The sequence below is a fragment of the Melozone crissalis genome, unplaced genomic scaffold, assembly GCF_028551555.1.
Source record: "Melozone crissalis strain CALT ecotype California unplaced genomic scaffold, PUWL_Pcris_2 ptg000005l_1, whole genome shotgun sequence".
NCBI classification, from domain to species: domain Eukaryota; kingdom Metazoa; phylum Chordata; class Aves; order Passeriformes; family Passerellidae; genus Melozone; species Melozone crissalis.
Window position 1 is genome coordinate 48,101,429 of NW_026535783.1, and position 25,853 is coordinate 48,127,281.

General features: G+C 39.8%; 1 protein-coding gene across 1 annotated transcript in view; it reads left to right on the forward strand.

Annotated features, from left to right (window-relative positions):
• Positions 1-25,853, forward strand: part of MAP1B (microtubule associated protein 1B) — a 66,772-nt gene that overhangs the window by 458 nt on the left and 40,461 nt on the right. The window contains exon 2 of the mRNA XM_054289107.1: positions 4,396-4,497. Coding sequence (XP_054145082.1) covers positions 4,396-4,497 — 102 coding nt within the window. The remainder of the gene's footprint in view (positions 1-4,395; positions 4,498-25,853) is intronic.

Below are 25,853 nucleotides of genomic sequence, written 5' to 3' on the forward strand. Positions count from 1 at the left end.
CGAGCCCCCTCCCCGCCATGGCTGGGCGGAGGGACCGGCTCGGGAGCGCAGCCCCCGCCGCGGAGCCCGTCTGCCCGGAGACACCGGCAGGTGGGCGTGGCACGGTCCGCACTGCGGTCCCGGTGCTGCTCGGGGCGGACAAAGGGCGGCTGGCGATGGGGTGGAAGGGCTGCGCTGCGCTGCGGGGCGGATGCCGCCCGCAGTCCCCGTCCCCACCGCCACGCTGAGCCGGCGGGGATCGGGGCGTTTTCCCTCTCGGCGGCAGGGGCTGCGCGGGCGGGAGCGCAGCCGCGCCTTTGTGTCTAACTTAGGGCGCTGGGACTTTTCTGTCGTCTGGACAATTTTTTCAGGACCCAAGTTCTATAGACGCGTATATGTTCAAATAAAGAAAACCCTTATGAGCAACAAGGCTTTTACCCAAGGGCTCAGCCGCGTTATTGTCCCACTGCGGGCTCCTCTGACTCGGCATTTATTTGTCCTTTTCTTAAGGCGGCGGTGCAGGGTGGTATTGCGAGTGAAATGACAGTTTTATAAGTTTTCGTTGTGGTTTCTGATACAATAGATTGCAGTGTGCATGCGGAGAGGAGGAAAAAAACCCCAAACAAAAACCCAACAAGCTGTTGCAGTATTAGTGGAATAAAGAATGAAGAAAATTATTGCCGGACCTTACAGTTATTTAAACTCAGTTGATAGCTGATTTTATAATTGGTAGTTTTTTGTTCTGGGCTGGTGAAAACAAAGATTTCAGGAACTGCCATTGTTAAGAATGGAGAAGAGATCCCGGAACGGGGAATTGGTAGCAGCCTTGTCATGTAGGTGTGGTTCAGCAGTCCAGCTAGGACTTCATCTATGTCTCTATTGTTGCTTTCTCAACCATTGTTGCTTTAGTTGGTTATTTCTCTGAATTCTTTTTCATTACTATTTGAGGGAAAAGGCATCCTCATCTCAGCTAACCAATTTCATCATAACCTGTTCATCTTTATTGCTACTATTGTCTCTTGGGGAGAGCTACTGAGGCAGGTGCTTTGTCATCCAGAGCTTTTTCAGCATTGCACTTCCTTAACTCTATCTGATTTTCAGTTGTGTTAGAAGAGAACTGGCTGCATTTTAATTAAATTGTCAAAGATTATAAAGCAAATTGGTAAAATTTCTTCCCTCAAGACAGCTAATACCCTTCCTCTGAAGAATTGCTCTCCAGTCTCTTCTTGAATCTCCTATTGTATGGTTGCTGCTGCATTGCTCAGTTGCTGCTATCTCCTGCCACTAAGCAGAACACCCATTTACAGGTTTAGGTGTTTAGAGAGAATGTTTGGCCTTTTAATTCATCATATTGGATTAGAAGTCACCTTGCTGTTTCTAGTATCAGACCGTCTGATTGAGATTTTTGCCTGCTAAGAAAACTCCTTGGTGAAATTTTGAGGTACATTTTTCTGGATGAATACAGTGGGAGTCTGTATTCTTTGTCTGTGTGAGGCAATTGTGGGCTCAGATAATATTTTTCTGTTTGGAAAGTCTGCTGTAGTCTGGAAAAAAACCCACTTCTTGCCGCCTTTATTCTCAACAGAGCTTTAAATGCATTTTGGTTCTTGATAACCCTGCCTTACTGTCTTCTCTGGTACATCTCCTGGGTACCATCAGTGAAAATTGTGGATTCATGCGCCAAACTGCAGAGCAACGTGTCAAAGAAAACATCTGCTGATAACACATCAGTGGCGTGATGCTACGCAACCTGGTGGAATGCAGAGTCATTTCTTAATATATCGTGGGGAGGGAATGGTGTGGCAAGACGCATTCTCATTAATTACATTTTGGATGTGACTTTGCTAAGGAGGCAATTCTCCAACCCACCATCCACCAAAAGAGAAGAGGGGAGTGAAGAGAAAGCTTCAAGATTTTTCCACTGATTTAGCAGACGCTACTGGGTGTGCCCTCCCTGCTGTCTGATTATTCCTGTGTCTAGTGGCACTGCACTCTTAAGACTGCATAAAGAAAGAAATAGCTCCAGTTCCGCCATGTTTGCAGCAGTTATGTCCACACTGCTAAGCCATCATTGGACTGACCTTGGATTTTTCATCCACATTTACCTTTGTTCTGCCCAAAACCTGATATAGTGATATCATTCATTTAATACATTTTGTTCTGCTGTAATACACATGCATAATTTTTGCATCCAGATTTCTGAATCATGCAGTTGCATATTTTGGATAGTCTACCCAAATTCCAGCTTCAGCTTTTATGCATAGGGCATAAAAGCCTTTATGCCCTTGGCTTTTTTTTTTTCTTTCCAATTTTTTTTGGGTTGAGTTCTGTATTTTGGACATTGCCTGGCTAAATCAGGCAATGACTGAGCAATCTTGACTACATCTAATCAGAATCTTATCCCTACCGCAAATTAGGATCACATCTAAAGCAGCTAGGGATGGTGGACCAGTCCTTTCATTAGCAGCATTGATGAATCATAGTCCGTGTTGTTTAGTGGACCTCCAGAAAGCATTGTAGTTTCTCTGCCCAAGCTTGGTGTCATAAGCCAGGGAGCTATTTCTCTTCAAGCTTCTTGAAGTTCAGCACTCATTCATTCAGTGCACTTCAGCTTTGTGATCAATGTCAGTTTCATAGTTATTGTTTTCATATGTGCTCTATTTGTATGGTATTATATCATCTTGGTGTTCTTGCTCTCAGATATTCCAGCACCTGGAAGATATTAAAGCCTGTTTAGATGTATTTGCCTGCCAAAACTTGTCCCAAAAATTTACCATATGGCCAAGTGCTTTCTGAGAAAACAAAGTAAGGAGACTTGCAGAAGTCTTTCTACTTATGCCTCTGAACAATGATGCGTCAGTCAGGAAGTGGAGGTGGCTGGTTATGGCTCAGTTATTTTTCTCAAGTGGTTATGGAACACATGGGCAATACTGTATTTTCAATTTTTTCTTGAGATTCAGATGGCAGCTACTTAATTGTTGGTAGCATGTTACAGTAAACTTGCTACTACCTTTACTTGGATGCTGACAAGGAAGAGCCCTGGATGTGTTCTTCTTGCAGAGGCTTCAGGCTCTTGAAATGCAGATGTTCATATTTGCATGGAGAACCTACTCAGAGGTGCAATGGGAGACTAGCACTGCAGATCTGGTTTCTCTGCTATTCCCTCTTTTCCCCTCATGCTTTGTCCCTGCAACATGGCTTCTGCCTAAGTTCTGACATTTATGCTGCCTTGAAACAGAAAATACATATAGCATGGGAAGTGGCATTTAAGTAACATCCACAGCCTGAAACCCTGAGGGAAGTGTTAATTCTAAACTCATTCTGAGGGCTTGGACACAGATCTCTTCAGGCATCTTATTGTCAAACCCCAAAGTGGTCTAATCCAATAACTCCATACAAAAGCATGGTCATGTGGGGAGGAGCCTTCAGACACTTCCTCACCAGCAATCCATTTTATGTTTGCCAGTTCATTTCTGTAAATGTAATGATGATTTTTTTGGACAAAAAGAGTGCAATTTTGGTTTTCAAAATGGCAGTAGTGCTTGGACTCACTAGTAGTGTTACACCCTGCTCATTATTTCAAAAGTAGAAGATTTTCACAACAGTTTCAAAACAAAATTATATAAAAATCTGAAGTGTATTCTTTTTTTTTTTCCAAATTGTTCATTAAAATCTTATGGAAGACTAGAAACTTGTCTTTTGGCTGCAATAACTTTTTTCCCTGGTCGAATTTCAGTCCTTAAAAATCTACTTTGGAATAATATATATTTTTTTGGTCATGTAAGTGTTAAGTGTCTTACTTTTTAAGTAGCTGGGGGAAAAACAGTAGGGAACAGAGATATGCAATTTGGTTTTTAAAAAAAAAAAAAGATCAAGCACAGCATTTTCAAATTTCAAAACTAGAGTTCTGACACTTCATAAATAAAAGATCACTTGAATTTTAATTTAAAATATGGTATGCTTCAAAGATACTGAATGAAGACGTCAGCAATTTAATACTTTGTATTTAAATATTAATTAGCAGCATGCTAGGTAATGCTGTCTTTTTCTTCTAAAAAGGACAACATGACTGAAGAGTCCTCTGGGTGATTCACTTCTGTTTTTGTAAATTTGTATGTTAGGATTTTAAAGTCATGTCAGGGACATTGGTAACATACTGTAAAGTGGCTACTACTGCAGTTCTAAAGCCGGGGCCTTGAAGAATGGTCACCCTTTGGAAAGGCAGGTGGTTTTTTTCTGATTCCTGTCAGAATCCTGAATGCATTTTAAAAAGTTGCTTTGTGCCTTAGAAGAAAGCGAGGCTGGGCTTGGAATACAGAAATATGCAAATAATTTGAATGCAAATAAAAAAGTACTCAATTAAAACTTCCAGTGCTCATGTGTCAAGCTACATGCATTTTGTATTTTGAATTTTAGGAATCCGATCATGGGACACAAACTTGGTCGAATGCAACTTGGATCAAGAACTGAAGCTCTTTGTGTCTCGCCATTCAGCTCGATTCTCTCCTGAAGTCCGAGGTGAGTTTAAGAACAGAACTGCTAAATTACACTCAGAAATTGCCTGGTGCAGTAGTTTTAGGGCCTTTTTAAAGTTAAGAAAACTCACCTTTCGATTGAACAGTTTCTTCATGTGGCGCCAATCTGTAGTCCAGTGACGGAAGCCTATTGTGGTAGGTGGTGTACACACAAAACAATAACTGGGAAGGTTAGCTCTATAGTGGGACAGAGCCAGAACTGATGTCACAGCTGCTGCACTTCTGCCGCTCGAGCCCTGTGTTTCTCCCCAAAGGACTTGAACTTATTCATCTTTCTTGGTATGAGAAGCTGCATTATGGTGAGTCTGCCTTCACTCCCAGGAACTCTCTTTGGCTTGTATGAGGAAATCAGAAATGTATCGGGTTAGTAAGACTAAATCTCTTTTGCTGCCTTTTTTCCAAGCTCATTCTTCCTTAAGAGGATTCATTCAATAAACTGAAACTTTTGTTTACCAGTTTTGTGAAGTGTAAAGTTTGGGTTTGCTCTGGTTTCATGAGAATCAAGTGTTCGGTAAGTTTTCTAAGATCTCATTACACTTAATAACATTGCTGAATGAGTATGAATGAATTTAATTGAGTTTCTCATGTGAACACATATGACCTTTTCAAAGTAGTAGAGGTTTCTGTCATTGGTGAAATAATTGTGGCCATATCCATATTGAGTGCTGTCATACAGGACAACCTACTACTGACAAGTGTTAAAAATTCCAGCTTCTGTAACCTCTCTCATGTGTGGTGAAAAGGGCTATGAAGTTTTGTATCATACTACTAAATCACCTTCCTGCGGTCTGTTGCTATACACTTTTGACAAAGAGACCCTGATGCCTTGCTAGCATGACAACATTGGTTTTAAAAATGTCTTGTGTAACTAATTTTTTCTTCTTGCAGCATATGTTAAAGCAGTTTTTGCTGTATCTCCCCATATCTAGAGAGAGTGAAGCACTGCCAGGGTTAAGAAAAAATTACATACTTCTGTGATTCATCCTCTGGTTTGAAAACCAGCATAACCAATAAAACAATACACAGCGTGAAGATTTTTGAGTAAAGACATGTAGCCCCTTATTTATGTGGATGTAAACTGGGGCCTAAAATACTTGTCTTTCTTTTCATTTTAATGTCATGAAGCCAATTCAATTCCTCAGTGACATTTGTTTTACAGAGAGAAAATTTAAGAAATGCAAAATGCAGTGTATCCCATTTTTGCCATATCTTTGTTCTACTTTAAAAACATAGATCCTATGTTGCTCCTGTAGCAAAAATATTGTAGCATGACTTGTGTTTTTCCTGCCTCTTTTAGATTATACATTCTAATACCGCTGCGGGAATTAAAATAAAACAAATACTCTACTTTCATATAATAAATAAGATAAGCTAGTGCAGCCCTTTTCCAGCAGAAAGAATGTAGAATTGTTTAGGAATTTTTCTCAGGGAATTGTATTTTTGATTTTTTTTCCCCCCTTGTTGTCTAGACTTAGCTGTTTAATCTGTCATTGTGTTGAATTCTAGCTTGATCGCATGTGACTGGAATTCATCAACATATCTGACAAGCAGAAATGAATGTGTTTTTCATGACTGCTCCATCTTTAAACAATAAACTGCCAAAATCTGTGTTTACAAAGCATGAAGGGAGCCTGGAACTTGAATAAAGGCAATATCAAGGGATAAAGCTATCCATTTTGACCAACTCCTCATCTAAAATTTTGTGGAGAAGCGCATTTGTACCTCCAGAAGCCCACTGTACAGATCAGAGAATTATTTTAGTTTCTTTCTGCTGTTCTCTGATATTGAGTTCCGTATGAGGCTCCTTTGTATCCTCTCCGCTGTTTGGCAGAGAGAAGGCTTTTTTGTTGCCACATTCTAATAAGATTTCAGAGTGTTTACTTTGTCACAGCACCCAAATATTAAATTTTGGGAGTTCAACCATTGAAACGGTGGCCTATCAAAGAGATGATTGTAAGTCTGTATTCCTTTATGGTCCCAAACTCAGAAGTGGAATTTAGGTAACTAGGTGACGTTTTGTCCAAGGGAAGTATTCATCCAAGGTGATGGGATTGCCTGTGGAGTGTAATTAAACAACCTTTTTCTTTCCAGCCTTTTGAATCTCAAGTCTCTGTGCAGCTCACATATAGGGACAGTTTACTCTTGAGGAAGGCTCCTGGTTTTCTCAAGTCCGACTGCTGGCTGACTGGAGCCTGTTTGATGATCATGTTTAATTATGGTAATTGGGGTGGTGGCTCAGTGTGTGCTTGTGTGCTTCTCAGAACAGCTTGAGGATATGGACAGCAACAATGTGAGGGGTAGCAATCTTTCTGCAAAAGGAAGCTTGGAGGAAATGGGGCCTGTCCCCATGCCATATACCTATGATGTCAAAAGAAAGACATGCAAGTGACTGTCTGTCAAAGCATTTGTGTGTTTTCACTTAAAGAATTTAAGGTCTTATGCCCCTCCCTGTGTAGTGAATAGCAATGTAGGTACTGCTACTGCAGGGAGCATGATTAGATCCCAAGACTATTTTTGTGTTCTTTTCAAGGGGATGGGTTGTCAAGGTAATATTTGTGCACACTGTATTCAGCTGTTGGGCAATTTATGAGTAATTTGTGATTCCTTAAAATAAGATTCAGAATGGAAATTCCTGCAGATCTTTTCTACTACCTTGTAAAGCAGCTGACTTGACAGACTCCTTAATTATTATTCAGATCTTGGAGAGGTGATGTTGCCAGGTGCTGGTGAAAAATGAGTAACAGAACTAATTAAATGGTTGCCACGACAACAGGCACCATGACTTTAAAGGGGTATTCCAGGGGTGCCTTTGTTTTCTTTGTCATGTACTGATAACTTCCATCTTATGGTAATATGAAAAGGACAAAAAATGCAAACAATGTACAAGCTGGAAAAGAAAATGTGCATCTGGTAGTGAGGCAGAACAAGTGGAGAGTCTTGGAAAGAGCTCATTTGAAATTGCAGCTGTACCTACCAATCTTTGCTTAATTAACAAGAAAGTTTCAGCTGCATAAAACATCCTCACAAAAGACCATGTTTTTGGGTGGGGTAGGCTGAAGCTGTTGAAAGCCCTTCTGTAAGATTTGTACACTGGTATTTTATCTGTCAGTTTCCATCTGGAGACACTTAACTGTTGCATTGGTGCATATTCAAGCCTTTGTCTAGATAAAATCCATTTTATTTAAATAGCTGTTCACCCCCAACCTTCTAATAAATACTGCTCAAGCTATGCACTATGGCTGCTTTCTACTTCGTCCTGTGGTTATCAAGAACGTCTATGCATTTCCTATGTGGATAGTACCAGGAGGCCTCCTGTTGCCCGTTAACCAGTGCAGAGGCCAACTGCTGACTTGAACGAGTCCTTCCTTACCTGTGCCTAGGACTATTTATTGCCAGCCTGCCTGCAGCCAAAGGGGATCTTGGCAAAGTGCAAGACCTGTTTTATTTCCTCTTGGCAGCTATCTGCAGCAGCAGTGGGCTTGCCTCCTTTGGGCTTCCTAAGAAGTCTTTGCTTTATGGTACTGTCATTGTTCCATAAAGCCTTAACAACTTCCCTTCTGACAGTTACCATTTCAAAAGTTACGGTTTTGGGCTGCTCATAACCTGTGGAGAATTTTTGGATCTGGGAATTTTGATCAGCAATGTGTACAGCTCTGTACTTCAACCAAGTGGTGTATAGTCCCATTTCCTTTGTCAAAGCAGATCAAAAGCCACTGAACATCACACCTAGTAGCTTGCCATGTGTTCTTGTGGATCACTAATAAAATCCTGAACACCATGGGTTTTGTGCTGATTTACTTGACAACTGCAGTTCATCAAAATTCCTCAAATCAGGACATAGGTACTTGAGCTAAACCTGTTATTTGAAATGAAAGAAAGGGAAAAGCGACCGGAAGTGAAGACCAGATTTTTCAGGTGCTATCAGAAAGCCATAACTGCCCAGGAATTAATTTTGTTTAAGATCTCAGGTGGTCTGGTATGCACATTTAGGGATATGCTACAAATATGATTCTTCAGGTATTTAGAGGCTGTGATCATAGCTGGAGTAGCTATTGAGTGGGATCATTTTAGCTCATTATACGTTTGGGGAAGTTAATTTTAGTTGGCAGCAAGACTTGCTTTGTGTCTCAAAGTATTTGCGCATTGAAGGAAAGAAAATGGAGGCAGACTGGGAAAGGTAATTGAGCTGACTCACGCTGCAGTGGCTGCAAATGGTGTCCCTGCAGGGTGACCTGCAGCTGCCACTGGCCCAGGGCTGCAGCCGTGGAGCTGCTCAGCAGCACAAAGCCAGGAGCCCCTGGGTCCTGTTGGAGGGTGTTGATGGGAGCATATGCACTGGACTGCTCCTGAGCTTTTTGTGGGGAGATGCAGGGATTTCGGTGGTTTTGGAGAGGATTACAGTGTAATAGCCTATGTGTTTGGATACAAAAATTGCAAAATTGCAATCCCAGGGCTGCAGCCGTGGAGCTGCTCAGCAGCACAAAGCCAGGAGCCCCTGGGTCCTGTTGGAGGGTGTTGATGGGAGCATATGCACTGGACTGCTCCTGAGCTTTTTGTGGGGAGATGCAGGGATTTCGGTGGTTTTGGAGAGGATTACAGTGTAATAGCCTATGTGTTTGGATACAAAAATTGCAAAAGTCTTCTTTTCTTAGTACTATTTAAAATTCTAGAGATTCTAATAACTCTCTTTATCATCTTTTTTACAGTGAGTAAGGTGTTGCACTTATGTGACAATCATTCTGGCATTGACTTCCATTTCTGCTTTTTTTAGGAAAGATCTCAAAGAAAATTAGCATGCATTTGCATTGCTGCCAAAACACTGGTACCTGCTGATTCACACTAAGCTATTAGTGTGAATCAGCAAAATTAGTGAGAGGTTATTTTTAAATGCCTGTATCAAAATTAAATACAGTCAGTTCAATCATTATAGAATAGCCCCTGTTTTATGGGAACAGGTTTTGGCTTGTGTGAGGCAGCTACCAAAGGCATGGGATTAAGTTAGTTATGAGTAATGATAACATTTTAACCGCATTATGAAATTTGAATCCCCATTCCTCTTTATTAGAATGAAAATTAAGCATACCTAATATGCTTATAATATTCACAGGTATATTCACAAAGGTTACTTTGTTAAGGGTTTTCTGATAGAATTATAATTCTTAATGTGTTGCTTGTGAGATTCCTCAATGTTTTTCGTAATATTTTGTCTATGTGGGATTTCTGAAACTGAAAATTTAAACAATATTTCATTTCTGACCTCTGTCCAGTATCATTTACAGATGACCTACCTTTCATCTCTTCCATCATGGATTTATGATAAATATGTAACCAGAATATCATTACCACTTTTAAAATCTAATTTCTTTTTGTCATGTGCGACATTTTTGTCAGATGTCTGTTTTTCTTAATTTTGTTAAGATTTACGTACTTTGCTTTTGTGGAATTTGTTACTTTCTTATCTAATTTATCAATTACTTGAGAGAAATATTAAAGGTTTTTAATTGGCCTTTTAATGAGAAGAGACTGGATCCAAAGATCTGTGAAATAATTGGATTGGATTTTGGATTAGAGAAAGTACTATCTAGTATTTTGAAGTTGGAACAGAAACAAAAATACCCCTAATTAGCAAAAAAGTGAACATTTTGTCTTCTTTCTTGAAAGATACAAACATTACTTCATATGAAGTGAATTGCCTACCCCAGTATTCAGAGATAGAACCAGACCCAAGTAAGAAGAGTTGAGGCACTCCCTGTCTCCAGACTGGGTGGAATGGGGAGCTCATGTTTACTCCCACTGCCATCTGTAGAATAAGAGTTGGCACTGTGGCTACTGAGAGCAACCTTACAAGTGCTCCAGCTGTCATCTGCCTTGTAGAGACAGGTACAAGAGGTGCATCCACACTGGCTGCAAATCCGTTGATCCTGACTGCCAGGAGTATCCCACAGTACCTCACAGCCCCTGTGAGTAGGCGAGTTAAGCACTGCAGTCGGTCCCAAATAGAAAGCTGGATGCTTCTGTAAGTAAGGTGTATGTTTTTGCATCAACCCCCCAGATGGTCCCACCAAAAAGACAAGATGATTAGTTTGGGGTTGTAGTTGCTGTGGTAATCTGTTCCTAGAGCTGAGAAGAAAAGCAGTGCTTCTGGTGACCTGGATTTGCAGATTTTAATCTGTCTGTGATTTAAAACCAGTTTCTGATAAAATAAAAGATTGAGAGTAAAAAATTGTATTAAAATAATAACCAATTCATAAACAAACTTGTGTGAATTTCAGTATTGTTTTGGTGTTGCAATTTTATGTATTTTAGTACTTCAAAGCTTGTCTGTAATGGTGAGATAAATCACCCTCTTGTGTCCCTCTGCCCCTGTCTCATGCATTGCTATGTGTGGTACATTGTGCCCATCTGCAACTCTGGAAAGCTTGGGGTGTTAATTAAAACAAGCAATCAACCTCACAAAAGAGCCCTCCAAAGCACAAACAAAAAAAGAAAAAAAAATCTCTTGTGAGAGATTAGCCATATTCTTAGCGCGTATAATCTCTGAGTGATTCTAAGGAACTACGCAGATTTTCACGTGGAAATCAACTCCCCGCTGTCAAAGGCTGCCTTTGGAAGCTGGGCCAGTGTCACGACAGTGCTTTCCTTCAGTCTTTTCTTCAGAGAAGACTGATGCCAGCTTTGGTTCCCATGTCCTGAGTAATGAATAAGCTTTCCTAGGTCTTGTAAGCTCTTCATAGTGGATTGAATCTCTCCCCACACCTGAGAGACTGGAAAGAGCAAAAGTAAGAAAACTCATTGGTGCAGATAAAGGTGAGTCAATAGGTGAAGACAAAACCAAACCAATTACAATGGTGAAGAAAATTGCTCAGCACCTCACACAGGCAAAATACTTCTCAACCAGTCTCTGAACTTGGTAAGCTCCCATCTTGGTAATTAAAAACCCCACCTCCCTCCTCTAGTCTGGCTTTTGTTGCTGAACATGGCACTGCATGCTGGTATTTGTGTTCCAGTCAGGTTTTTATTTGCTGACACCATTGTTTAACTACTTAAAGCAAAGGGGATGAAATTTGACGGAGCCCTAAGAGAGGCCAACTACAGGAGTCTTGCTTCTGATCTTAAGGCTTGGAAGCAGTATACATCCTGTCATGGGTGTTATGGCCTTCCAGCATGCTTTCTTAACCTCAGACTGTGTCCTGTAGTTTTCCTGGTCTTCTAGAACTTGCACAACACTTGCAAAAACTTTTTAAAAAATGTATATTTTGTATGTGGCCAGTACTTTAAACAGATATAGAAAGTAAGCCTTCAAGAGTATCTTGGGATAGGATTTAATGCTTGTCTCAAAGCAATAGTTTAATGGCATTGCTCATAATAATTTATATAGTGATATTGATTTTTTTCACACCTAACATTATTAGCTGCAAAGCTCAAATTCTAAAAGTTCATTAGACATGGAAGATTTAAATATTTTTCAATACTAATTAGGCTTTTGCACATTTACCATTTCCCAGCAACTTTACATATTTTAATCTTCCTGTCCCCTGTTTCAGTAATTCCATTCTTTTTATGTTTCAATATGCTATTTTATCTATCTATCTAAAACCTAATCTTAAAAAGTAGGGATGGGTGTCTTTGATCATAGGACCATCTCAATGGCCTAAATAGTTTGGGTGCACCAATTGTATTCTTGAAGACTCCCTAGTGAGAATACTTGCTCTGCACCTAACAACCCTCTGTACCTATTAAAGCCTGTAATTATAACAAGAATCACATTTTGTCCTCAGCTTTGGGATAGTGTCATTGTATGTCAAGCAGTGGATTATCATGTGAAAGGAGACTTTGCCAACATACTCATTTTGTGATGAATAGAAGGATCTTGAAGTATTAATCTGTTAGGAGCTGTTGAGTGGGGGAAGCTCATATACTGGGTTGTGCTAATTGATGTGGGTTGTGGGTTCTCCACAGCCATTTGTAGACAGTAGTCAGAGGAAGGAGAGCAAGAAAATCAAGCCAGCCGATTTCCTTAAACATGGTAGACTTACTGTTCAGTCTCTTGAACAGTATAGTGCAGCCATTCATTAGACCCCTACATACCTAAAAAGGTATTGTTTTTATTTCTGGACCTTTTCATGGGCTGTGTGCACCCTTTGTAATTAATTTGCTTTAAATTAAAAGTATATTCTGGGCCAAGCAATCAGCTTCTTGCAGAGAATCTAGAAAATGCTTAGAGATTCACTTTATTTGGTGTATCTCTACTTTTTTGAGTTTCACACAGCACGTTACATACTTGAAGAGTTGATGCTCCTCTGACTTTCATTCCTAACTGGAGTTTTCATGCAGTGTCGGGAGACAGCTGGTAATCTCTGTAATTACATGTGTCCTCATGAATTTCTAGAGTGCTCTGAGAATCAAGTGAGTTTTTTAACATAGTGCTGCTCTCCAGGGTAGCAGTTGTGTGTTGTATACAGCGTGTTATATTCAGGGCAATATTCCAATCCTGGCAGATTTAACACTTTTTGCCTTCATGCCTAGACTTTTGGTCAGGGACGATGTTAAAGAAGGGAGTGCCCTGAGATCTTTCTTTCACAGCGGGAAGTGAAAGAGTGGTATGCAGGGCAGTCCTGTAGAGCTAGCCCGACAGCCACATATGGCTGGTACCTCCACCCAGGAGAGTTCAGCCCCAGACTTCAGTCCCTTGAAGAGGAATGATCTCACCAGTGATGGGCCTGTCAGAAGATCCATCAGGAAAGTCTCACCACACCGGCATTTACCTTCCCCACAGCTCTGAGTTAACAGGGCTCTACTGTCTTGTTTCAGAGACAGCTTTGGTAGCCCTGCAGGGGCAGCTTTTGCATGGACACAGCAGAGATCAAAGGCTTCATTCTGTGATGCTGATGTTAAAAAATGTTATTTTCCTTATTTCTTTAAATTTCTTAAGTTTATTTTAAACCTTGTATCCTGTTCCTTTCTTTCCCAAAATGCTGTTTTCAAATTAGCAGATGTTTTCAGGACTTGAGAGAAACTTGTGTTCATCCAAGATGACACTTACCTTCCTTTATCCATGCTCCTCCTCTTGGAACCTTCCTATATGTCAGAGTAAGTCATGGTAACTTAGTGGAAAAATGTGAATGGCATCTTGTCAGGTTTGGATCTTCCAGGTGCACTGCCTTTCTTGGAGTCACACCACAGCTGACAATAAATAAATATGTACTTTCTAAGAGATGAGTTTAGGAAAAGCTGTGGTCAGGGATGACTCTGCTCACAAATTATGTTTTGTAGTTTTACTTTTGTTTCTGGCTTCCCTCTGCTATTAAATATGTTTGGGTTGACATCTGTCCCTTCCAGCATTTTTTTTGGTCTTACTTTTGAACAGATGGACATCTCTTTGTCAGTGATTGTTAACTTAGTCTAAGCAATAATCAAATCAAGTTTAGACCAAGTCCTTTCTGAATCCCAATCTCATGTACTGTCCCATGTTTCTGACTGGCTTGCAATGATGGGACACTCAGAAAACACTAGGCCAATATTAGACCTTTTGGTTGGTTTAGTTACCTAAACTATCTAACAAAAAACTGTTGGTTTTTGTTAGATAGTTTAGGTAACTTGGTTGGTTGTTGGCTATGAAACTGGATGCCATAAAACACTTCATCAGTTATCATTGAGGGGGAAAAAAAAGAGAAAGAAAAGGTTTTCAACTCAGCAGAGACAATTCTGAAACCAGCAGAGATATGGCTTCTGTGCATCTTGCTGTACTCCTATGATAACAATCACTGGATTGTAAGTGGAGTTACCAGACAGGTTTTGTCCACTGTGGTCAAATCACAAACTGGCCACAGAAAGCTTGGAATCACTTGCTCTATGTGATGACACACTAACAAAGAGATTCACTGCTGACTTTGATTTTTTTTTTTTAATTTGTACTGTACGGTTTTCCATGTTCTCACCAAATAGTTCATAAATTCTTGCCAATTACTTTTGAGATCCAGTGAAATAGGAGAATCACAGAATTATAGAACTTGATGAGTTGGAAGGGAATTATAAGGATCATTGAGTCCAACTCCTGGCCCTGCGCAGGACACCCGAGCAACCACGTACACCGTGTGCCCAAAAGCATTGTCCAAACACTTTTTGAACTTTATGAGGCTGGTGCTGTGACCGCTTCCCTGGGGAGCCTGTTCTAGTACCTAGCCACCCTCTGCATGAAAAACATTTTCCTTGTATCTATCCTAAATCTCTCCTGACTCAGCTTCATGCCACTTCCTTGAGTCCTGTCACTGGTCATGAGAGTGAAGAGATTGGCACCCATCCCTCTGCTTCCCTGTCACAAGGATGTTGAAGACCACAGTGAAGTCTCCCCTCAGTCTTGCCTTCTCCTGGCTGAGCATCCAAGTGTCCTCAGCTGCTTCTCATATGGCTTCCCCCCCAGAAGAGCAAGAAAGTAGAAGCAATCTCAGTCTTTCAGATCTATTCATATTTCCTTGCTATGTATGATATCTTTTAAATTGTTACAATTTTCAAAAGTCGATCTTTTCCAGTGCAAAATAAATTCTTAATTCTCTTCTAGTTCAAAAACCATTCCCACCTAAGTTTCTATATAAAATCAATCATATCATGCAGGTAAAGCTAGTTTATTGGAAGAAAGAAAACCAACTTCAAATTAGCAGTTAAAAAAAAAAAGAAAGAACAACCAAACAAACCCAAACCAAACAACTGACCACATGATGTTTCTTAACTTTCTCATTTTTGGAAGTTGCCTTACAAGGAATTGTACTTCCTCATGCTGCTTTTACCAGCAGATGGCATTCTCAATGCCCATGCTCACTGCTGTGCAGTAAATGATCACATTCTAAAGTCAGTATGAATACTTCTGTAATGTTTTTATGTTTTAGTTCTTAATGTGAGACATATGTTTCTATTTTTCACTGAGATCTTGCTGGGAGTTTAAATTTTAGACACTTCAGCTCTGTTGACTGTGAAAGATGAATCCCTCAATGGGAAATGAGCTCAACAAACTTCAGATCTCCCAGTGTCAATGAAGGAAAAGCTCATTCAGGTCAAGAACTTTCTCAGGTGGAATCACTATCACTGACAGTGATCATTTTATGGAAGGGCTTAACATTAACTCTGCAGAGTTAGTAGGGGGAAAAGCAAGATCATTATACACAGCTAGATTTGTGCATAAATTAACACATCTCTAGATACAGATAAGAAAATCAGCCTGACAAGATCATGTATTCTCTGTATATTCTGGGTACCTCCAAAAGGCCTGAATGTCTCCCATTCAGAAGCTGCATTATAATCCACAGTCAGACCTGGAATAGTGCCTGTCTCTCTCTCAGAGCACAGCGTGGAATAAGACCTGAGACCTAAGCAAGTAAAGTCTGACTCACTTGTCAAGTTTAGTACATCTCAGTTTTTTTCCCTGTCTCAGTCTGTGCTATGACTTTTTGTTAGGAGTGCAGTAGCAGGTAGTTTGACAAAGCAAATCAGTGTTGTCCATCTAAAAATACTTGTAAGTGTTCGTACAAGTTAAGTCCCAGTGTGGCATTTTTCCTTTCTCAGAGATGGAAAAAAAAATCATAGCTTTCTAAGTGACTGTAGAACACATAAATCATAAATCAAGCTGTATCATAAATCAAGAGACCTGAAGTTTACTTCTTAATTTTGCCCCTGAACTATGTAAAGACTGAATGTGGCAGTCATAGTCAGGTGCTGTGGACGACCCATGATTTGGATTATTCATTTGCAGTAATGTAATGGCATTTATATCTTTTTGTCTTGCGTCAGCTTTCCATCAAGGCCAAGTGTACTAGTAGGGAATCTAATGTCAGTGATTTATGCAGTGTGGTCTTCATTAAAATTCAAAATGAGGACACCAACTCTCTTCAAATAAGCTAGTAATATACTAGCCAGATGTAACAGTAAACACTAAAGGGATCACTCAAATTGATTTGAAAATAACAGTAATAGAGATGGAAAGCTGAGATTAGCCATTTGTGAAATTGTGTAATTCCTTCAGATTTCTGAGTTGTATTAAAAAAAGAACACATTAGAACCTTTTTATTAAACAACACCTGCATACATTTGCATGGGCAAAATCTTTTCATATATGCAAATACTGATAAATGGACAATCAAATACTTTTCATCTCATTTAATTGCAGTGGAGTAGCAGGGCTCTCAATGCTTACTGAAAGCAGCTCTTTGTTACCATTCATTTTAAAAAACCCACAACCCAAACAACAAAACAAAACAAAAAAACCAAAAAACCAGAAAATGCCCAAAACCATAGACAGCAGTTTGTCTTATTGTGATTACTAAAAAACCCTTTGACAAATACTGCTTTTGAATGAGTGTAAATTATGAGGAATTTTACTGAAAACAAGCAGGTCTCTCTGGATCTACCCTGTTAGGTGTTAAGGCAGCATTGGACTGCTGTTGAAGAGTCGCAGTCCTAGGAATGCTTGTGAAGAACTGTGGTTTGTAAATCCCATCTACAGAGAGTTTGAGGGATATGGCTCTGGGAATTGTGGTTTGTAACATGTTTCTACATGTAGTAACATGCAACACTGCTGGGTTGCTGTGACACCACTCAAAATAAGGCATAGCACTTCTCTTCTATGGTATCCTTGCCAGTCTGCATGGTGCTGGAGCTGGAAATAAATTGACTTCTATTAGTCAAACCTCTGTAGGAAGCTAAGTGTCTCTACAAAAACTGTAAGCCAAGCTGGTGAAATACTGCCTCCCATCTTTAACAAATTTCCTTGTCAAGTGGGAGTGAAATGCTTTGAAGTGCTGCCACGTGGTTGAGGAAGTGTGTGTTTTGTGATTGCTACAATTTTTTGCCAGCTCTAAATCCAGGAATGCTTATAAGGTAAAAGTTAAAATGTCATGGGGAAATTAAGGAAATCACATTTTGATTACCCCTCTGAGTCTGGCTTAATGATTGACACAACCTTCAAATCCCGAGGAAAGAGAAGTGCCAAGGAGTAGCCTTTTGCCTTTTGTCACCTCTGTTGAGCCATCCCCCCCACTCTGCATGGCTGCTTATCTCATGGCTGTGGGTTAATTAGGAGAATTTAAGGCTGAGGATGTGGAAGGGAATTTAAATTGCATCTGTATGGATTAGGATCTGTTGGAGTTCATTAGCATGCAAGCACAGTTCCTGTGCCTTTCTGTGCCTCTGCCCAGAGCTTGCATCTTCCAGGCATTTCCACACTCCCTCAGATCTCTTGTGCCTTATGGGCCTGGCCCGCATTTTCATATTAGCACAGTTTAATTAGGCAAGGAGATATTGCCATGACTCCAGAATTATCTATGGTTGTGATAGATCAATATTTATTACAGAGATTTTTTTTCAAAGAAATGTCTGCTCTGTTGGACAGGTTTGCTCATTCAGAGGCCCTAGAGCCATTTAAGAAACAATTAAATCCTCTCTGGTGGGAAGTGGAATATTAAAAAGGATTAACACTGACTGACCGTGTATCCCTTCTAGTTTCATCTGCATTCTTCTGCTTTGCTATTCTTATCTGACACGTAGGTTTGATAGAGGGAGTTGGGTTTGGGGACTGCTGCCCTTTTCTTGCAGCGCTGCAGAGCATAGTGGGAGGATGTCAAACGGGTCAAGGTATCGGCTAAAAATTATCAAACCCAAAAGTAAATATATGTAGCTGTTGAGTAATTTGCAAGCACTGTGCTGGGAAGAAGTTTCCATAATTCCATTAAATTTATTCTGATTATCCAAATTTTCAGTGAAAGGTGAGCATGGCATAGTCTAGTGTTCTAAACACTTACGTGAGTGGCTGGGTTTACAGGGGCCATACAATAAATGCCAAATGAGGAGAGCTTGCATGACCAGGTCATTATTCATTCTCATTTCATGATTTTTCTCCTCAAATTAATTTTAGTATTTTCTACAAGGGAAGCAGTTTTCCCTTTTGGGAACATGTTAGAACAATATGTAAATTCTGCTCATTTATGAACATTCACAAAGATCTTGAAACAGAAGCCATAAATCAAAACTTTTTAGCAGAAAATGTCAAAGTGAAAGACTTAAAATTTTGTACATTTTCCTTATGTATGGCTTTGTTTAATATATGTTTGTAATACTGTATAGTAGAAATATTTCTCTTTTTAAATTTGCATTTCTCCAGTTAATGAGTTATGAACTACACAGTAATGTTACTTTGTGTAATGAAGGCAGTCAACCCTTCCATTGTTCATTTCTCTTCTCCATAGGTAAGTATTATTGTCTTAAGCTAAGGAAGAATACTTGTGCATCTCTAAAACTTAGAACTATCATCAGTCATAGGTCTATTCATTGACATCTAGTAATAGTTCTCCTTTTAGTGTAATTCCCTTTGAAAATTAAGTGTGCAAAACTTAAAATGTATCATGGTTCATATGGAAAATATTAAAATACTGCGCCTCTGCCTATAATACACAAGAACAGAAGCTTCCAGTAGAAATCTGATGGCAACATTTACATTTCTTAAGTCAAGAGAAAATATTGAAAGTCATGAGATTTCTATTGCCCAAGAAGGAGGAAATAAATACTACCTTGTTTTAATCTTTGGAGGGGAAAGTGCAACTATGTTGTTACCATGTTCCTTAAGCATGCCCCTGTGTTGGTTTTTTTTTTTTTTTTTTCCAAATGATTATGCTGATTCTAAAAGAGTATTTGAATTGTGTTCATTTAATACTGAGAGAGTTACATGTCTCACCAGTGCCACCAGTTTGTCATTGTAATGAAGTACAGTTCACAAGTGCCCATAATTGCACAGCCTCTGTGCAATCAGCAAGATTTCTAAAGGGAGTCTATCACATCTAAAAGAACCCTTTCTTCATTGCACAGTCTTAATTTCACCTGACATTTTGTCAGCCAGGGCAGAAACTTTCTGCAGAAAGCAGGACACTATCCCTGGTCTCCTTTAGACTAAAGAAGGTGGAAAATTAAGTTATTATAAATCTGCTTCTAATGTTAACAATTTATTACATCATGTAGATGAACCTGCTGTAGATCTTAGATATTTCTTTTATTGTTTTAGCAATTTGCTCTATTTGTTATGCATGAAAAATGTTTTTGATAACCCATGTTGATCATACTTGCTAATGAACCAATACCTACAATTACTGCACTTAAGCATATATCTTCAGAACATACAATGTTAGAGGGTTGCTAATGAGCTCAACAGTAGTTGAAGACACTAATTAATTAAATCAGGGTTATTTTTCCTGCCAGAGTATAGGAGGATGGATGCTGCCACTGGAAGATGCTGGAGCATGTAACCTGTGGCTGTGTATTGAAGGAAAATTTTCGTTGTCAATCTGTTTCAGAAACTGGTAATGCAAAATGTTTTCTTAGTTATAAAGACAGCAGATATTTAGTACCTTACTCAGATCAATTTATTATGAAGCAGCATGACACTTTGTGCTGTGAATCTTTATAATGCCCAGAGGCTTTCACATGAAAATTGCTCATTTAATTTTCACTGGATTACTTTTTTCATTTAAACAACAATAATAATGTGAAGTTAAGTGCAGAGTTCAAATAACTTACAAGGGTCCTTTCCCAATATTCTTAACCTAATTTTGGAATATTAATATTTTTGAAATGCAGCTTCACATTTCAAAGATAATTTTATTTTTTGTGGGTCTTTTGTGGAAAGCTCATTGTTATTAGTTCTCTTAGTCCAGCCAGAGCAGTGCCCTTACCACCAAAGCATGTAAGACATTTTTTAAAGGAAAACTTCTGTCAATCCAGCAGCTTGAAAGAAAGAGGCCAATAAACACAACTTACGCTATGTCAGTGATTTCCAACGTTAAAAAAAGGGACCCAGAATAGCACTTAGATCTATGTGGTTGGAAACCAGACACGTAAAAAATGTACTTTGTCATTGGGATGGATATTGTGAATGGAATTGCCTGTGAGAGTGCAGTCTGCCAGATAACGAACAGGTCGGCTCTGGCACAGCCTCTCAGGCTGCAGACACCATCCTCTCAGGCCCAGGAGGAGTGATGTGTTAGTGACAGCACTTCTCAGGGGAGGAACGACAGAGACTGAGGAATATATCAAGGGGGAGATCAGTGGTAAACAGACAGACTAGATGGCTTTTACTCACCTTCTATGCCATCTCTGGATGTCCCCCCTGACTATAAAAGAGTAAAATGGCAGAAATTTACTGTCATATCATTCACTTCTGCATGGGCTGATAGAATGTCCTTCAGTTCCTGAAGATTTAATTATGTCCAGTTTTTGTGGCTGCTGCTGGAAGAAGCTTTGAAGAGGGAGGGAGTAATTTTTTTTCAATTTTTCCTTCATTTTCTCCCCATTAGTGTGCTCTTTCCATAAAAATACACCCAGGCACCAATCCATGGGGCTGGAGCTGTGATCTATTGAGACCTTTTGTGGCACCTGCTCACACCTTCTGACAGGCTCAAATGTTGAATGAGAATGGCCAACCCCCTAAGGTGGGGATGGCCAGAGACCCCCTTTGTATTTCACAGCGGCCAGCTGCTTTCTTGCTCTCTCAGTTGTAAATACAGAACACAGAAGCCAAAGTAGACACAGGCATTAAATTGAGAGCCAAGTTTGCCAACTGCGTTTCTGCATTTTATGATTGAAAATCATCAAGGTAAGGCTGCAAGAAAACAGCTCCAGAATCACTCTGGAGGGTTGAATTTGTTTTTCGTGCAACTTTGTTTTGAGATGGCTTTTGAAACAAGATCACTCCAAAGTGCTGGATTTGGTACATCCATCCACCCTGCAGCCACCCCTGGAAGAGAATGGCTCTAATGCTCACTGAGAGGAGGAGAAGCAGGTGATGTGGGAGACTACAGGAAACTTTCTTTTCCCTGGTGTTACTCAGAGGTTTACTGAATGGGCTTTAGTCATTACTTTTAAAAATGTTTTATTGATTATACCAAAGCACAGTGTAACTAGTATTGCCCTAATTTTACATTGTTTTTTCCTTTTTTAAAGCCAGTAAAAAAATTCTATCTAGACTTTTCAAAAGCCTCTTATTTCCTTATATCAGCCCAAAGGAAATCTTGCTATCTCCAAAGTAATAAATATTTTTTTTCCCCTGGAGACAATTCTTATTAATAGTCTATGCTGAAATTCAGACTTGAAATAGCTTTTGTGTTCCCATGAAAAGAAAAAAGCGAATCATATACTTCATGTTATATGTCATCTTCAAACATTAATTTGAGGTTAATCAGTACTAAAGGAAAATTCTTGCAAAGCTTAAACCTTTAATTTTACCAGGTGAGTGGCTCTCCAGCACACAGACAACCTGTTCAGAACAGTCATCAGCAAAAAAAAAATTATGAGGATAAAGGGAGACTCATCATTATTGTGTTTCTCTATAGTTGGGTTTGGGGTTTTTTTGTTACCTCATTCCTTTGTTAATGAGTTTGGGGTTTTTTTGTTATCTCATTCCTTTGTTAACGGCTCCCTTCTACAGTATGAACCTAATAAGTGGGAATAAATTGCAGCAAATCTTGACATGGTCACATTCTACAGAACATTAAATAGCCTGTTTAATTACAAAGATATCTGCATTTGTTTGCAAAGTATTAAAATGCACAAATATGGAATCAGTTCCCTAGTGGGAGACCATATGTGCACAGCAATGCTTAGTCTGCATGAACAGTTAGCAGTTTATACGTGTATGTACAATTTGCATAAATGATATAGGGGCCAAAGTTGACACAAGACCCATGTGAAAAATTATTTTAGTATTAAGTGTTCTTCCTCTTTAATGAAACATAGGAGATGGGAAGCCATGCCTTTGTGCCTTATATTAACGGATTTCCATTCTGAGTTTCTCTAGAAAGAAAGCTGAGAAAATTTTCATTAATATCAGAGGAGCTCATACAGTCAAATTTTATGTAGATTGTATTACCAAATATGACTAGTCAGTGCTGCTGCAAGCCATTCTATCTAAACTTAATTCTGCTGCTGCCACATTGCCACATTATGTGGCCCATATGATTGTGTGGACCACAGTGTAGTGCACACTAACAGAGATGAAGGCAAATGCAAGAGGTTCCCCCATGGAGCATCCGGGTGTGCCCTTGTTCTGGATGTGTGGGTCAGGGAGTCATAGAGCCCCTGGTTATGTTTGATCTGTTGGAAGCCCTTGTTCCCTTTGGCATGCTTGCTTGGACTTGCTCATATGTTTTTCATGTTATTCCACATCTTTTGAAGGTTTCCCATCTAGTTAGACTCTAAGCCCATCAGCATAGGAAATGCATAATTGTCATGAAGACCACTGGATTACTGTAAAGGCCAGAACTAGATAATTCATGGGAAAATTTTAAACTGAGACGGGTAATTTTAAATGAAACTTCATTTTTTATTGTATTTATAGAAGAAACAGAAACAATTTGAGTACTAGAAATGTAGCTGAAAGCCAGTGTTTTTGTGAACTTTAATTCTGCATTTCAAAATGGTACTATAGACTTTTAACTTCGCATATGTTTTTCCTAAAGGAAGCAAATTACTGTAGTCAAATGGTAAAACACTCAGAACCAGCTTACGAATAAAAACCCTGAAAATGTCTTGTGTCTGAGCTCTTGGGCCATTCCCATGATATGGTTATGACCCAGCTACGACAGGTACACTGCAAATGATCTAGAATGTCAGATGGATTCTGATTAGATATATAGCCAGATCTCAGGAGGAAATAAAAGAAAACAATTTTTTTGTTAGGAAATTATATTATGTTTATATCATTCTGTTGATTTCCTTTGCTAGACCACTTCACGTGTGTTGCTGTGAATCCAGATGTTGTCTTATACTTGTTCCTGCTCCACACAGAAAGCAGCAATGCCAGGTCATGATAGGCCCACATGCAAGCCTTACTTAAACTATTTAATGTGTTGTTATACAAGGTTGCCAGGATTTCTTTAGAAGAATTATGCAGAAATATGATACTGAGTGAACATGAGATAACAATGTAAGAAACTCAGCAACTTCTCATCAGACTTTAGCTCCAAACCTTTCGCAAGCTTTGTTGTCCTTCTCTGGTGCTGCTCCAGCAACTCAGTGCCTTTCTTACCATGAAGGGCCAGATCTAAACACAGGATTTGAGGTGTGGCCCCACCAGCACTGAGTACAGGGGTACAATCCCTGCCCTGCCCCTGCTGGCCACACCATTGCTGGCACAGGCCAGGATGCCATTGGCCTTCTTGGCCACCTGGGCACTGCTGGCTCATGCTCAGCTGCTGTCACCAGCACCCCCAGGTACTTTCCCTGTCATTCTGCCCCAGCCTGTAGTGCTTCCTGGAGTTGTTGTGACTGAAAAGGATTACCTGGAAATTTGTCTTGTTGAACTTCACACCACTGGCCTCAGCACATCAATCCAGACTGTCCAGATGTCTTTGTAGAGCTTTCACAGCCTCCAGTGGAGCAAAACTCCCATCCAACCTGGTGTCATGCACTAACTGAGGGTGTACTTGATCCCCTCATCCAGATCAGTTATAAAGTTACTAAATAGGACTGGTTCCCAGACTGAGCCCTGGGAACAGCACTGGTGACCAGCCACCAGCTGGATGTAATTCCATGCACCACCACTCTTTGGGCCAGGCCGTTACAACTGCTTCTTTAGCCAGCAAACTGTGCACTCGTCCAAGCCACAAGCAGACGGTTTCTCCAGAAGAATTCTGTGGGAAATGGTGTCAGAAGATTTGCTGAAGTCCAGGCAGACAACTTCCATGGCCTTTCTCTCATCCACTAAGTGGGACCCTTTGTCACAGAAGGAGATCAAGTTAGACAAGCACATTTCCTTGGGCCACATTCCTTGGCTGGCTCCCTCACCAGCTGCTCCAGGACATTATCTTCCACACCCTCCAAGAACGTCCTAGGCTGTTTCATCTCTGTTGTGTTGCATTTCCATCATCCATTAATTTGGTGTTCCCCACAAGCACAAGAGTCAGTGATTCTCCTAGCTGCTTATAAAATATTTCATCTGCTTCTTAATCCTGGCTGGGGGTCTATCCTGGACTCTCACCAGGATATCTGCTGTGTTGGCTTTCCCCCTGATTCTTACCCATGAACAAGGAACCCTATTGTGACCATCATCAAGATAATCAAAACACTTCCTAACTTGCAGGTCTACCCAAAAGCCTATCCCTCCTGAAGTGTTTATAGCCATCCATTACAGCACTCCAGTTTCACAAGTTGATTTTAAGGTAATCTGTAGGACTTGTTGTCTTTTTTTCTCTATTGACCCTTAAGGTGTCTGAGAACTAGACTAATCACTGGTTGCCAGTAGCGCTTGAGATGGTATTGCAAAAACTTGAGAGATGTCAGAAGCAACAGTACTCACCCTAAGGGATAAGAGTAGAAGTCTGACCAGGCAGCTTCTTTATATTTAGCAAATCCCTTTGTCTGGTCTTGTAAAATATTTGTTACGCATTTATTTTTGTGTCAGTTGATAAGCTCTGTGTGGTACAAAAGGAGATCACAAAAGACAGGCATGAATAAAATCAGACATGCTAGGAGGTAAGAGAGGGAAGTGAAATAACTTTCCTTTTCATCTTTCACTTGTCCTTAAGTTGTCACTGGATAAGTATCTGATCTGATTGGATTTGTCTTCAAGAGCAGAAGAGAGCACAAACTAGAAGGTAGCATTTGTGGACCAAAGAAGGGTGCAAATCTGGGTTCTGATTTCACAAACACTTAAAAAAATAAGCTATAAGAGTTTAAAGGTAGTGTTTTAAAATAATTAGCACGTTCACAAACATTTTTCCTTAAAATGCATTTGCAATGTTACCCTAAGACACAATGAAAAGTTAATACATGGGATGAATAGGTGTGAAATCAAGAGATTGTCTTCTGAAATTTTCATAATTGCTTTATTGTAAAAATTGCATACCTATCACTTTAGTGAAGTTCTGCTACTACATGGTTGGGTCTACTTCTAAACCTCTTACTCAGGTGACTCATTCCATGGTCATAGAAATTTGACTTGATCCTGTCCTTCAAAGATGTAAATGCCTGCTTGTGTTTTCATGTTTGGGCTCTTTTATAGAGATGTAAAAAATAGCACTTTTAAGTGTGCAATTTTTTAAACTTTCCCTCTGTCTTCCAGTTTGTCTTCTTATCTGATTTTGTTGAGAAGAGCTTAAATGAGATGGTTAAAAGGGACATACAACAGGTGCCTGAACCTAAATTAGTAGAATTAGACCCAGGCTTTTAATTTAACTTGGCTTTAAGCATTCTACTGAAGTACTGTTTCTTGTTTCAACTGTTCCCAACAGCTCTTAATCCATCTGATAATATAAACAGAGAGTTTATGCTGGGACCACCGCTGTACCCATGGGTTGTAGGACTCAGTTC